The sequence below is a fragment of the Heterodontus francisci genome, chromosome 18 (genome assembly GCF_036365525.1).
Source record: "Heterodontus francisci isolate sHetFra1 chromosome 18, sHetFra1.hap1, whole genome shotgun sequence".
NCBI classification, from domain to species: Eukaryota; Metazoa; Chordata; class Chondrichthyes; order Heterodontiformes; family Heterodontidae; genus Heterodontus; species Heterodontus francisci.
Window position 1 is genome coordinate 45,950,174 of NC_090388.1, and position 12,852 is coordinate 45,963,025.

A 12,852-nucleotide genomic window follows, 5' to 3' on the forward strand; every position below is an offset into this window, starting at 1 on the left:
AAAGCTTGCAACATTGCAATCCAAATGTCTCTGACCTGAACACCACATTCTTCTTCCCCCTTTGTACCAGTCACCCCTTCTGTGAGATCTCATCAATATACCCAAAAATAAAATTAAATTCATTATATACACATACATAAAAGCAGAGATGCATCTTTACAAAACATTACACTTTTTAAACTTTTGTTGGAGTAAAAAGTCAGTTTCTGTGAGATTCTACTAGTTCACTTTCCAGCTGTCCCAAATCCCACCGGTGAATTGATGAACAGAAGTCCCAATGTCTTCATTTCATGGTCACCCAGCTGTCATCACGATATGAGCTAGTGCAAGAAACAAGTCTTGTGAAGTGCAAGGCAACATCATTTGGAAATCATTTATATATCTTTACAGCTGGGTATCTTGCAGCCAGTCAGTCAATTTGCTCCTCAATTATCTTCTCCTGGAAGGAGGGAAATGCAATTAAGAACGAACAATGGCCATCTATCAACAGCACATATTACACTAAAGTATTATGATCAAAGACAAAAACAGTTCTGAAATTATAAGGGGGTAAAAAAATCAAATTGAAGAAATAACTCAGTGGTAAGATGCAAGCTATACACACAATGCCCATGCCTGGGGAAGGTAGTCCTGTGGTGCCATAGAGGAAGACACCAAGGCAGTGAAATTCAACAAAAAAAGTGGATGTGTACATTTCTCACTCAATTAAACTGAGTCTTTCAAAGCTGCACACCCAGAATGTTGTGATCAAGCCATTAATTGCAGAAAATTTTTAATCTAGTTTTCATTAAAAGAGGGATTTCACTATACAAGTGTTAACCTACAAGGAAGGAATGATAGGAAGAACCATTCAAAAGCTGTGTCCATTAACTCTCTGCAGATTTATTGGTCCCAAGCTATCGTTCCTTCTCTTTGCTTGGTATAATTCTACATCTTATCAACTGCTGTAAAGATGGGTTGCACAGAGGGTTAGCAATATTCTCTATGTTAGCATAAGTGCTCTGAGCTTCATTGATATGAAGAAGCTGAGGCAAGATTCAAATGCAAGAAATTTCTACCTTCCCTTTTGAAAGGAAGGAGAGGGAGGTTATTAGAAAAACTTCCAATAATGAGAAGGTTTCTACAGGAAGAGCTTCAACAGTCTTAAACAGTACATGTAAAGCCAGTAATCATGCTGCCAATTTCCACAACCACTCTCCCTGAGTCCATAACTTGTGTCTGAGTACAGTTGCATGGATGCCAACCGCTATATTGTACCCTAGTCAAGTGAGCAAACTACATGTGTGAACATCAATTCAATAAGAGACTGAGCCTGATATTCATCTCATCTGATGTCCACAATTAAAATCTACTTACTTTAAAAGGTCACAGACCCGAAATGTTAACTCTGCTTCTCTTCCACAGATGCTGCCTGACCTGCTGAGTATTTCCAGCACTTTGTTTTTATTAGTAAGAATGACTTGGGAATTTGTGGAGATATATTCAAAAAGAAAACAGGCTTAGATTTTGATGGATTTGCCCCATCAACTTACCCATCCTCCTTTTTGGTTGACCCAGGTAGTGAAGTTTTCTTGCAAATACTTTGTTCCAAAGCCCATGATTCGAGCCATTGGATGATTATCAACAGTTGCAAACCTGGTGGTTGCATGTACGACAAAAGCAAACTTCTTCAACTTTCTCTCGGTTTCACTCCCCACTTCAGAATTCATTTCTGCAGGTAATACTACTTCAAGGACAGAATCCATAACTTTATTGAAAAATGAAAGTGATGGCTTTTCACCAAATAGTCTGGTAAATTGGGGGTCCTTTTTAATCTAATCCAAAAGATAAAAGAGAGGAAATCATTTATGCAAGCAGAAAAAAAATACTTGTCTAAATTACTGATATTCACAACATAATACAGGAATAATGTAACTGAATTACTTCTTCATCTATAGAGTCTCCTTTGGCAGTCAAGAATGCAACTATCCGATCTATGGCTTTCTGATCATCTTCTGTAAAACAAATGCACTTCTCAATCAAAAGTAAAATTTTTTTTTTAAATAAAGATTTTTATTCTGGTCAACTACTTACCCCCTGCATCAACTTCCAAACTGCAAGAACGAAACATCAGGAAGTCAACTTTCTGCATCTTTGAGTTCATTATTTTCTGCAACATTTCAGCAACTTCGTTAACATGAGGTTCCGATTCTGAAATAAGAGTTACAAGTTAAAGTTGTAAATTAGATGGCTTCCAAATCGTTTTTTTACTAATGAATAGAAAGAACCAGTTTTTATATAGTGTTGCATCATGTCTATCAGATATGTCCCAAGCGCTTCACATGGAATGAATTACTTTGTAGTGCAATTCCTGTTATGTGGGTAAACAGCAGCCAGTTTGTGCATCTATGGAACTGGCTGTGTGTTCAAGCCAAAGGTGGGAGTGCTACCGATTGAGCCAAATAGATACTAAAATTCTATCCTTCTGTAATTCACTTTCTAGTAGTCTACAAGGCCATACATAATCAGTCTAATTTCATCCAAAGGTCCTGCATCATGGCACAAATATTTGTTGTTTATATGTCATTGTGGCTGCCACCGCCAGCCACTTTTCTTTTTAAAAAGACTGGCAAATCACTCAACTGGGTTGCCATCTTTAGTCACTAGAAATTGCATACTTAGCATTGCATTTGTCACTAAGCTAGAGTAGGTGCTCCATATTACTATACTTAACCCAGCTGAGCTTTGTAGAAAGTGTTCATCCCAAATTTCACAGTGCATCGCACTAGACAAGAATTAGCCAGATGCAGGACACAATCAATCCTTCAACAATTACTCACAGTATGACACCTTTTATTGAAAATGGTGACAAATCTAACTTGGACAGCTGCAGAACCATTAATTCATTACTAGTAAAATAATGGAATTGACTGGCAGGAACAAAAACAAACAATCTAGTGCATGACAGCTAACAGCTTCAGAAACAGGGGGTACTGCTTGAACCAACTGCCTTGATTTTCTTTGAAACAATCCCAAGCATAGAGTGGAAAACTATATTACATAGTGTAAACATATTTCCAGACACCTTCTGATAAAAGTTCATGAAAGAATTCTACTGAATTTGAAAGCAGCGTGAACTTCAGATAAAGCCAGAATATGGAACATCTCCACAGGAGGAATTTCTACACAAAATGTCTCCTCCGACCAATAGTTTTATAACATAAAACCCAACCAGTCATGAAGCACAAAAGGCACAAGCAGTCCTGTATATACACACAAGGGGAAAGAACATTTTGAACTGTGTAGTTTAGGTACTATAAAGCATGCACTGCCTCCCTAAAACAAACACCTTGGCGACAGAAAGCTATAGAGCAACCTTCGCCAAAGAGGGTGGCAGATTACAATCTGACCTGGTAGTTCCACAGCAAGTCACTTAATTCTTTCCTGTATTTTGCCATCTGTGCCAAATTTATTTTATCCCTTCTTTATCCGACATTATTCAATGGATGCTGATAACCCTCAAGGATGTACCCATGTGGCTACTGATCAGTGTGAGTCTTAGGGTGATTATGAATAAGCTATTCGACTGTGGCAAACAACCAGGCCCAGCTTTAGCCTGTCCTCCCCAAAGCCAACACATAGGCATATCCAACAAGGAATCATGGATAGCAATCTGGAAAAAAAAAGAGCCCTGGATGATTTTCTCCTCAGTAACTCAGGGGAGTTTAGACAATGACCATGTCCTTATTGTCCCTGGCTGAGGTTAACTAACTCAGCAAGGACTTGGTTTTTCTTTTCTGTAACTCTTTTGGTATATATTTGAGCTCATCATGACAAGGGATTCTATATGGGGAAGAGAATATCTTTTCTACTATGAATATACAGCATCCACATCAAATGCTTCTGGTTGAAGTGCAGCCTGGTCCAATACAGAGCTATGCCTTGAATCTGGTTGAGCATCTGAGTGATACTGCTAATATCAAATTACGAGTCGTATTGAGCCATGGGCTGATGTACAATTAGAACTAGCTGGAGTCTGCCTTAACTTACTTCACATAAGATTGCTGCATGCATCCCAATAACTAAGCCCATACAGATCCAAAAGGTGCTACGTTCAATTTGCAACAAAAACAGACAAAACTGGAAATACTCAGCAGGTCAGGCAGCAACTGTGGAGAGAAAAGCAGAGTTAACATTTCAGGTCGATGATCTTTCATCAGAACTAGTGAAGGTTAGAAACATAAGTTTTGAGCAAGTGAAAGCAGGGGGGTGGGGCGGGGGGGGGGGGGGGTGGGAAGGAAAAAGAGGAGAAATAAACCAAAAGAGAAGGTTCACGATAGGGTGCAGGGCAGGAGGCATTAAATGAAGCAAGGTTTCATAGTACAAAGCCAAGTAAAGTAACAAAAAGGTGTTTCTGGATGAGGTGTAGATGGCAGGATAGCATCTGCCCAAACTCAAAAGAAAAGGGATTAACAAACAAGGGAGGGGAAAACAAACTAGCAAAAAAAAAAAACATGCAAAAAAAGGAAAAACGGCAGAGGTTATGATATAAAATTATTGAACTCAATGTTGAGTCCGAAGGCTGGAAAGTGCCCAGTCGAAAGATGAGGTGCTGCTCCACGAGCTTGAGTTTAGCTTCATTGGAACACTGCAGCAGGCCAAGGACAGAAAGGTCAGAGTGAGAGCCTGGTGGAGAATTAAAATGACAAAACGACAGAAAACCTGGGATCACGCTTACGGGCTGAATGGAGGTGTTCTGCAAAGCGTTCACATAGTCAGCATTTAGTCTCCCCAGTGCAGAGAAGACCATATTGTGAGCAGCGAATACAGTATACTAAATTGAAAGTACAAGTAAATCACTGTTTCATTTGGAAACAGTCTTTAGGGCCCTGGACAGTGAGAAAGGATGAGTTAAAAGGGCAGGTGTTGCATTTCCTGTGCATGCATGGAAAGGTGCCATAGGAAAGAGGGGAGGTGTTTGGAGTGACTGAGAAGTGAACCAGGGTTGTCATAGAGGAAAGAGTTCCTTCAGAATGCTGAAAGGTGAGGGGAAAGTAAGCTTGGTGGTAGCATCATGCTAGGGGTGGCAGAAATGGCAGAGAATGATCCTTTGAATATGGAGGCTGGTGGGGTGGAAGGTGAGGACAAGGGGAACCCTGTCATGGTTCAGGAAGGGATGGGAAGGGGCAAGAGCAAAATGCGCAGGAAACAGATCAGGTACAGTTGAGGGCCGTCAACCACGGTGGGGGTGGGGGGGGTCCTCAGTTGAGTAAAAAATGAAGATATTTCAGAAGCACTAGTATGGAAGGTTGCTTCGTCCAAATAGATGCAACGGGGCCACAGAAACTGAGAGAATGGAATAGAGTCCTTGCAGTAAGTGTAGTGTGAGGAAGTGTCGTCCAGGTAGCTGTGGGAGTCTGTGACCTTATAGTGAATATTGGTTGAAAGCCTATCCCCAGAAATGGCGACAGAGAAGTCGAGGAAGGGAAGAGTCAGAGATGGACCATATAAAGGTGAGGGAAGGCGGCTGGAAATTAGAAACAAAGTCAATGAAGTTTTCCAGTGCAGAGTAAGAGCAGAAAGCAGTGATAGTCATCAATGTACCGGCAGAAGAGGCAAGGGACGGGGGCTGAGCATGACTGGAACAAGGAATGTTCCACATATCCCACAAAAAGGCAGGCATAGCTAGGACCCATGTGGGCACCCATAGCAACACTTTACTTGTACTTCTTTGGGTATACAGTATTCGTTGCTTTCAATGTAGTCTTCTCGATATTAAAGGAGACTAAACGCAAACAGGGTGAACGCTTTTCAGAACACCTCTGTTCAGTCCGGAAGCAAGAGCTTCTGGTCGCTTGTCATTTTAATTCTCCACCTTACTCCCATGGACTTTTTTGTCCTTGGCCTGCTGCAGTGTTCCAATGAAGCTCAACTCAAGCTCGCGGAACACCTTATTTTTCGACTGGGCACTTTCCAGCCTCCCGGACTCAACATGGAGTTCAAAAATTTTACATCGTAACCTCTGTTCCCCACTTTTTTCCTAGTTTCCTTTGTTTTTTTCCCTCGTTTCTTTCTTAATCCCTCTACTTTGTGTTTGGACAGCTGCTCTCTTGCCATCTACACCTATTCCAGACACATCTTTTGTTTCTTTATTTGACTTTGTACCATGAAACCTTTAGTCATTTAATCTCTCCTGCCCGCCACCCTATCACAGACCTTCCCTTTTGTTCTTTCCCCTCCTCCCCCTTCCACTTGCTCAAAAACTATTAAATTTCTAACCTTTGCCAATTCTGAAAGATCAACCTGAAATGTTACTCTGCTTCTCTCTCCACAGATGTTGCCTGACCTGAGTATTTCCAGCATTTTCTGTTTTCATTTCAGATTTCCAGCAACTGCAGTATTTTGCTTCTGTATTAAAGGTTAAATTTGTAATCTGTGTTGAGTTAGCTAACCTCAGCCACAAGTGCACTGGGGTGCTAGACTTAACCATGAATCTGACTTAGTTAGGAACGGGGCGAAGCAGGAACAAAATCAATCAAGATTCCCACTCCTGGGGCTGGATTTTATGCACCAGCCGCCGAGAGCGGCAGCAGTCCAAAAACACTGCCACGCCGCTGTAATCCTCCTCACGGCAGCCCACAGTAATGTGGTCAGGCCGCCACCCCCAATCATGTGGAGGGGGTGGGCTCTCCAACGCAGACAATTACATCAGTTGCCTGTGTGCAGGCGCTGCTGCCATTTTTAAAAGACAGCCAGCCCTGCTGGGTCATTTACATTTTTAAAGTTATACCCTTCCCCCACTGTACTGATGAAAAATCTTTCACCCCTTTCCCACCCCCCAATTAAATTCAATATTCCCCCCCAAAAAATATTTGCCTTCAACACTTGACCTTCCCCCACCCAAACAGAACAAAGTCCAAAGGTCTCCCCTTCCCACCATCCCCTACATTAGTACTGTAAATCTGACCCCGTCCCCCCACCCAGCACTAAAAATCAAAAGGTCCCCCCTTCCCCTCCAGTGTGGCGCCTGCTTACTCAAGGTAATCAGGAATAGTCAGCATGGCTTTCGAAAAGGGAGATCACGTTTAACCAATTTGTTGGAGTTCTTTGAAGGAGTAACATGTGCCATGGATAAAGGGGAGCCGTTGACATACTGTACTTGGATTTCCAGAAGGCATCTGACAAGGTGCCACATGAAAGGTTATTGTACAAAGTAGGAGCTCATGATGTAGTGGATAACACATGAGCATGGATAGAAGATTAGCTGGCTGGTAGAAAACAGAGAGCATGCATAAATGGGTTCTTTTCTGATTAGTAGGATGCGACAAGTGGAGCCCCACAGGGGTCTCTGCTGGGGCCTCAATGTTTTACAATTTATATCAATGATCTAGATGAGGGGAGCGATGGCATGGTAGCTAAATTTGCAGATGAGGAAAGTAAGTTGCGAAGAGGACATAAGGAGCTTGCAGACTGACAGATAGGTTGAGCGAGTGGGCAAAAATTTGGCAAATGGAGTATAATGTGGGAAAATGTGAAGTTGTTCATGTTGGCAAGAAAAATAAAAAAGCAGAGTATTACTTAAACGGAGAATGACTGCAGAATTCCGAGGCGCAGAGGGATCTAGGTGTTCTAGTGCATAAGTCACAAAAAGTTAGTATACAGGTACAACAAGTGATAAAGGCGGCCAATGGAATGTAATCCTTTATTATGAGAGGAATTGAAAATAAAAGTAAGGATGTTTTGCTTCAGTTATACAGGGCACTGATGAGACCACATCTCGAATACTGTGTGCAGTTTTGGTCTCCTTATTTAAGGATGGATGTGAATGCGTTGGAGACAGTTCAGAGGAGGTTTACTAGATTGATAGCTGGAATGAGTGGGCTGTCTTAAAGTTTGGACAGACTGGGCTTATTTTTCACTGGTGTTTAGAAGAGTGAGGGAGACTTGATTGAAGTATAGAAGATCCTGAACGGTCTTGACAAGGTGGATGTGGAAGGTGTTTCCTCTTGTGGGCGAACCCAGAACTAGGGGGCATGGTTTTAAAATTAGGGGTCGCCTTTTTCGGACAGAGATGAGAAGAAATTTTTTCTCTGAGGATCGTGCGACTTTTGAACTCTGCCTCAGAAGGTGGAGGCGGGGTCATTGAATATGGAGTATTGTAAGGCGGGGGTAGATAGATTCTTGTTATGCAAGGGAATCAAAGGTTATTGGGGTAGATGGGAGTGTGGAATTTGAGACACAAACAGATCAGCTATGATCTTATTGAATGGGGGAGCAGGGGAGAGGGGCCGAATGGCCTACTTCTGCTCCTAATTCATCTGTTCGCATGCTTTCCCTGGATGGGAAACTGAAGGTGCATCAGTGTCGGCCGCTGCTCAGAAGATTGTGGCCCAAAGGTAAGATTGGAGTGAATTTTATTTAAAACCTATTCATGTGCTTAATTTAACTATTCAAAGCCGGGTCCTGTTGCCTAGTGATGGGGTGGGGGGGGGGGGTGTTGTGGAGCCCCACCACCGCTGGGAAGATCGGGCCCGGCACTCCCGGCATCAGACTCTGTGGTGGGCCGTTGCCAGAACGATCTTCTGGCCCTCCCAACCATGGAGTCCGACACGGAGCTCAGTAAAATCCCGGCCTTGGTTTATCCAGTGACCCTGGATGTTTCTCTGTGGGCATTGATGTTATACATGTTTAACTTGGGTTAAAAACATTATGCTTAGCTGTCTCTCTCTCCTCCTTTCGAGGCATTACTTACTATCATGCATCAAAATACTTACTACATTCTGGTTCTGGAAGAGCCATTTTATATTGAGATTGAAATACTCTCTCATCTGCTTCACTCTTTCCTTGTTCTGTTGCAGAAGGAGCGTTGTAATTTGATGCTTCTCCTCGTAAACACGGAATCAATCTTTTCCATCTAGATTTCCTTTTACCTTTGGATTTGTGAACATGATTTTTCTCTTTTCCATCAGGCTGGATGATGTCTGTTTGCTTTAGTTCAACTTTTGCTTGTTGATTTGTACCAACACCCATACTGCTCCCTTCACCTGAAAACTTGTGTGGTTTCCCTTCGCCAGCTTTAGGTGCTTTATTTATTGGCAAAGTCCTTCTCGCATAAGCCATCAATATTCTAAACTCGAGGCTGTTGTCACCTGTAGAGCTGTGGTCCAACATGGAATTACCCTCTGCTGCATCAGATGGACCCATGTTTTACCTTCAAAAGATATTCAAGACAATTAAATACATTCATATTACCCACAACAAATCCCATATCTCCCACAAGAGCAAATCAGTGGTTAAACATGCACAGATAGAGGGAGAAACAGAAACACTGGAAATAAGAAATATTTCAATCTGGCACAACAAAACACCATTAGACAACTCCAATCTTTGCTCCCTCAAGACCATAGGCCCCCAGCATATCTGGCCCACAACTGGTTTATCAGCATAAATGCAGCATTTGTTTAAATTGTGTAAATGAAAACAATTTACATTTTACAAAATTTACATTTGTATTTTAAAAATAAATGAAATAGTCTGATCACCAGTACATGTAGCATTTACAATCATGAGCCACTTCTGTAACTGCCTTCTAACAATACTTCACACATCTCAAATCCCTGGCACACTAAGATTTTTCCTTTCAATCTAGTTCTGGCTGGTTATTTCTCCTTTGTTTCACTTTCCCTCTCTGTCCTTAGACTTTCCCTCCTTGTTGTTCCTCCACCCATTTTGGATTCCATTTCACAAAGTTCCCCAAGTGCGAACAGTGGGTTTCAGAGTCAGGCACTGTGCTCAAAGACTTATTTGACGAGCAACTGTGCTGAACCCACCTACCATCTTCTATACAATGCAAAAAAAAATCAAAACAATTAACATTTTCAAATAACAGCAAGCTTATACTGTAGCAAAAACACATCATTCAGTAACAATTTAGTAATTCAACAACACCCAAAATAAACCACTCATTACACAATGCTTGTGTTCGGCATCTCGTTTCATTCAGCCCATTCGTGAAACACCTTGAAATTTGGTCTGATTAAAGACATTATAAAATACAATTCTGTACATTATACTGCTGTAAAGTAGCAGTCTTGAGAAAGTATAGGTGAACAATGATTAGATGTCTGATACCTGCAAACTTGGAACAGTGCAGCCGTACCTTCAGAGTTAAATTGGTGCTTACCCATTGTCTCTCGAGACAAGGAGGCCAAAGAAGACTATCAATGCTAAAAACCTCAACACACATCGAATACATTGAACTTTAAAAAGAGTTGAAGAGCTTTACAATAAAACCAAAAAAAAAATCGACTGGTAGAAAAAGTTAGTAGGTGCAAGTCAGTTTAACAGAAAATAGCGCCGTTATGATTACTTTATTATTGCAATGATTTAACTAAAGATTTAAAAATATTTAATTATGAAAATCCCCATTGGACTTACAGCAAGTGCGACTACTGCAACTTCAAACTGCGGAAACTGTCTTGAAATTTCTTTGAGAACACAATGTGGATATTTATCTTGGAAACCAAATTTAACACCCGGAACTGAAGACCGAGGAGCTGGGGCTGGGTTGTTGCTGTTTAACAACTCAGTAATTCTCGTCGCAGTGAGAAACACATACCTTATCAGATACTTTTCTAATAGTTTCTCGTTTCAAATCTCAAAGTTCAGACTAATGACGAATTGAAAACACCCACAGAAATGCCCCTCACCCCTGCACAAGTCGTCTGATTAACCAGTATCGAATGCGTGACTTTGTAACTTGTTTCCGGGTACTTTTGTTTAGATTTACAAAACCAGGTATAAACATGATTTAGAGGTTTTTTTTGTTCCCTGAGAACGTTTTGTCATGGTAAATGTCCTCAGATACACTCATATCTGCAGGTGGGAAGGGCAAGATGAACTGTTGTCACGAGTTAAGAGCTCGGATAACTAACGTAACAGGAGGTAAATACAAGAGCATGTGACTGCTAGTCAGGCCCAAGAGTTAAGTAACGATTATATTCTAAACTGTTGCAATGACTCAGCTCTGGGCTGAGTACAGAAAGGAAACCTGGGACCGGGAGTATGGTGTGCACTTGACCCTTCACTTTAAAGTATTGGACAGAAATCCGTCAGATTTTGTAATATATTCAGCAATCCTCCCTGCCGAATTTTCCTCTCAGAGCTCTGCCCAGGTGAACAACAAAATATACCTCATATTCTGGGAAGTACCAAGCTGACTCAAAAACTTAAATAGCCACAGCTGCTAAATCTCTCAGAAAACAATGCTGGAACTTCCTAGATATCACGTGCTGCTCTCCTCTCCAAAATCCCCTTTCAGTATCATCCTGGAATACAAAGATAACACCCAGCTTCTCCTCACGAAACAACCATATTCTTACATCCCTGTCCCCTGCTTCCTCTCATATAACAGGACATTTGGGGGTATTATTTATGGACTTCTTTGTCACTAAGATTGAGAACATTTGATCAGCTACCTCTGGCTCATCTCTCCTTTCTGCTAGGCCACTTGGTCAAACTTCCCCTCAGGTTTCCCCCCCTGCTCTAGCCCGGAATTCACATCTTTCTTTAATTTCTGTTCTATCTCCCAGAGCTTGTCCTGTCCATGAGATCCACCTCCTGCTCCCTCGACTCTAATCCCATTAAACTGCTGAACACCCAACTTCCCCTCCTGGTCCCAATGTTAGTTAATGATATTAACATTTCCAGTAGTGTCCCTCTCCCCTTCAAATCTGCTGTCACACACCCCTCCTCAAAACACCCAACCTTGATCCCTTTGTCGTTGCAAACCTCCACCCCATGTTCAACTTCCATTTCCTCTCCAATGTCCTTGAATGTGTTGTCACCTCCCAAATCTGTACCCAGCATTCCTGAAACTCCATGGCCGGAATTTCACGATGAGGCAGTAGCCCTGCCCACCGACTGGAACGCCAGGGGCCAGCCCTGGAAGCCACACTGCTATTTTGCGTGGCTCAGTCAATTAAGTGCCTGCAGTCATGGGTTCCGCCATGCTGAGGCAGGCTGTCCCGCCTCCAGGAGCTGCTGGTCAATCAGAAGGCAGGCAGCTCTTCAGGCCCAGCAGTGCCACCAGGAGCTGTGGCCACTGCTGGTACTGCCCTAGCAAGAAGAGCCATGATGGTCGCTGGCCTCAGAACAGGTAAGCTAGGTTGGGACTTGCTGGGGCCAATTGGCCTGAGGGGGTGGGGGGAGATGGAGAGGGCAGGGTGGTGTTCCAGCGGGTTGGCCCGTCCTGCTGGGGGGGGGGGTCTTCCATGGAGCACAGGGTGCCCAATCAGGAGGACCCTGCCCCCAAGCCCGTCGGGTATTACTGGGCGGCCTCCTCAGGTATGAAGTGCCCATCTACCATTGGTAAAATACCAGTGGTGTCACCATAGCACTGAAATGGCCCTTCTCAAAGTCACAAATGACATCCTGTGTGACTTTTAATAATAAACTATCCCTCCTTGTCCTTCTCGACCTGTCTATAGCCTTTGACATGGTTGACCATACCATCCTCCTCCAATTCCTCTCTGTCATCCAGCTGGGTAGAAATGCCCTCACCGGGTTCCATTTTTATCTCTCTGTCATTGCCAGAGCAGCACCTGCAATGCCTTCTCTTCCTGCATCCACACTGTTACCTCTGGAGACTCCCCAAGGATCTAGCTTGACCTCCTCCTATTTCTCATCCACAGGCTTCTCCTTGGTGACATCAGGCTGACAACACCCAGCTCTACTTCACCATCACCTCTCTTAATCTCTTCACGGTAAAGCTACCTGACCAGACCCGCCGACATGTCTTGGGTTCGGGTCAGGTCTCTCTTCCGGGTCTGGCATTCGGGCTTGGGTCGGGTCGGGTCAGGCTGGACGTGGACA

At 42.9% G+C, this 12,852-nt stretch overlaps 1 protein-coding gene across 2 annotated transcripts in view; it reads right to left on the reverse strand.

Moving 5' to 3' along the window:
- The window catches only part of LOC137379856 (apoptosis facilitator Bcl-2-like protein 14), a 12,293-nt gene extending 1,382 nt beyond the window's left edge, over positions 1-10,911 (reverse strand). The window contains exons 1-6 of one of the 2 annotated variants that reach the window (XM_068051250.1): positions 10,598-10,911; positions 8,754-9,190; positions 2,074-2,190; positions 1,924-1,994; positions 1,533-1,814; positions 1-439 (exon numbers count right to left, since the gene is read on the reverse strand). The exon at positions 1-439 is cut by the window's left edge and continues 1,382 nt beyond it. In XM_068051250.1, coding sequence (XP_067907351.1) covers positions 410-439; positions 1,533-1,814; positions 1,924-1,994; positions 2,074-2,190; positions 8,754-9,183 — 930 coding nt within the window. In that variant the 5' untranslated portion in view covers positions 9,184-9,190; positions 10,598-10,911 and the 3' untranslated portion in view covers positions 1-409. Of the gene's footprint in view, positions 440-1,532; positions 1,815-1,923; positions 1,995-2,073; positions 2,191-8,753; positions 9,191-10,416 lie in introns of both variants that reach the window. The other variant, XM_068051249.1, reaches the window with a different exon arrangement.
- Positions 10,912-12,852: the final 1,941 nt, after the last annotated feature.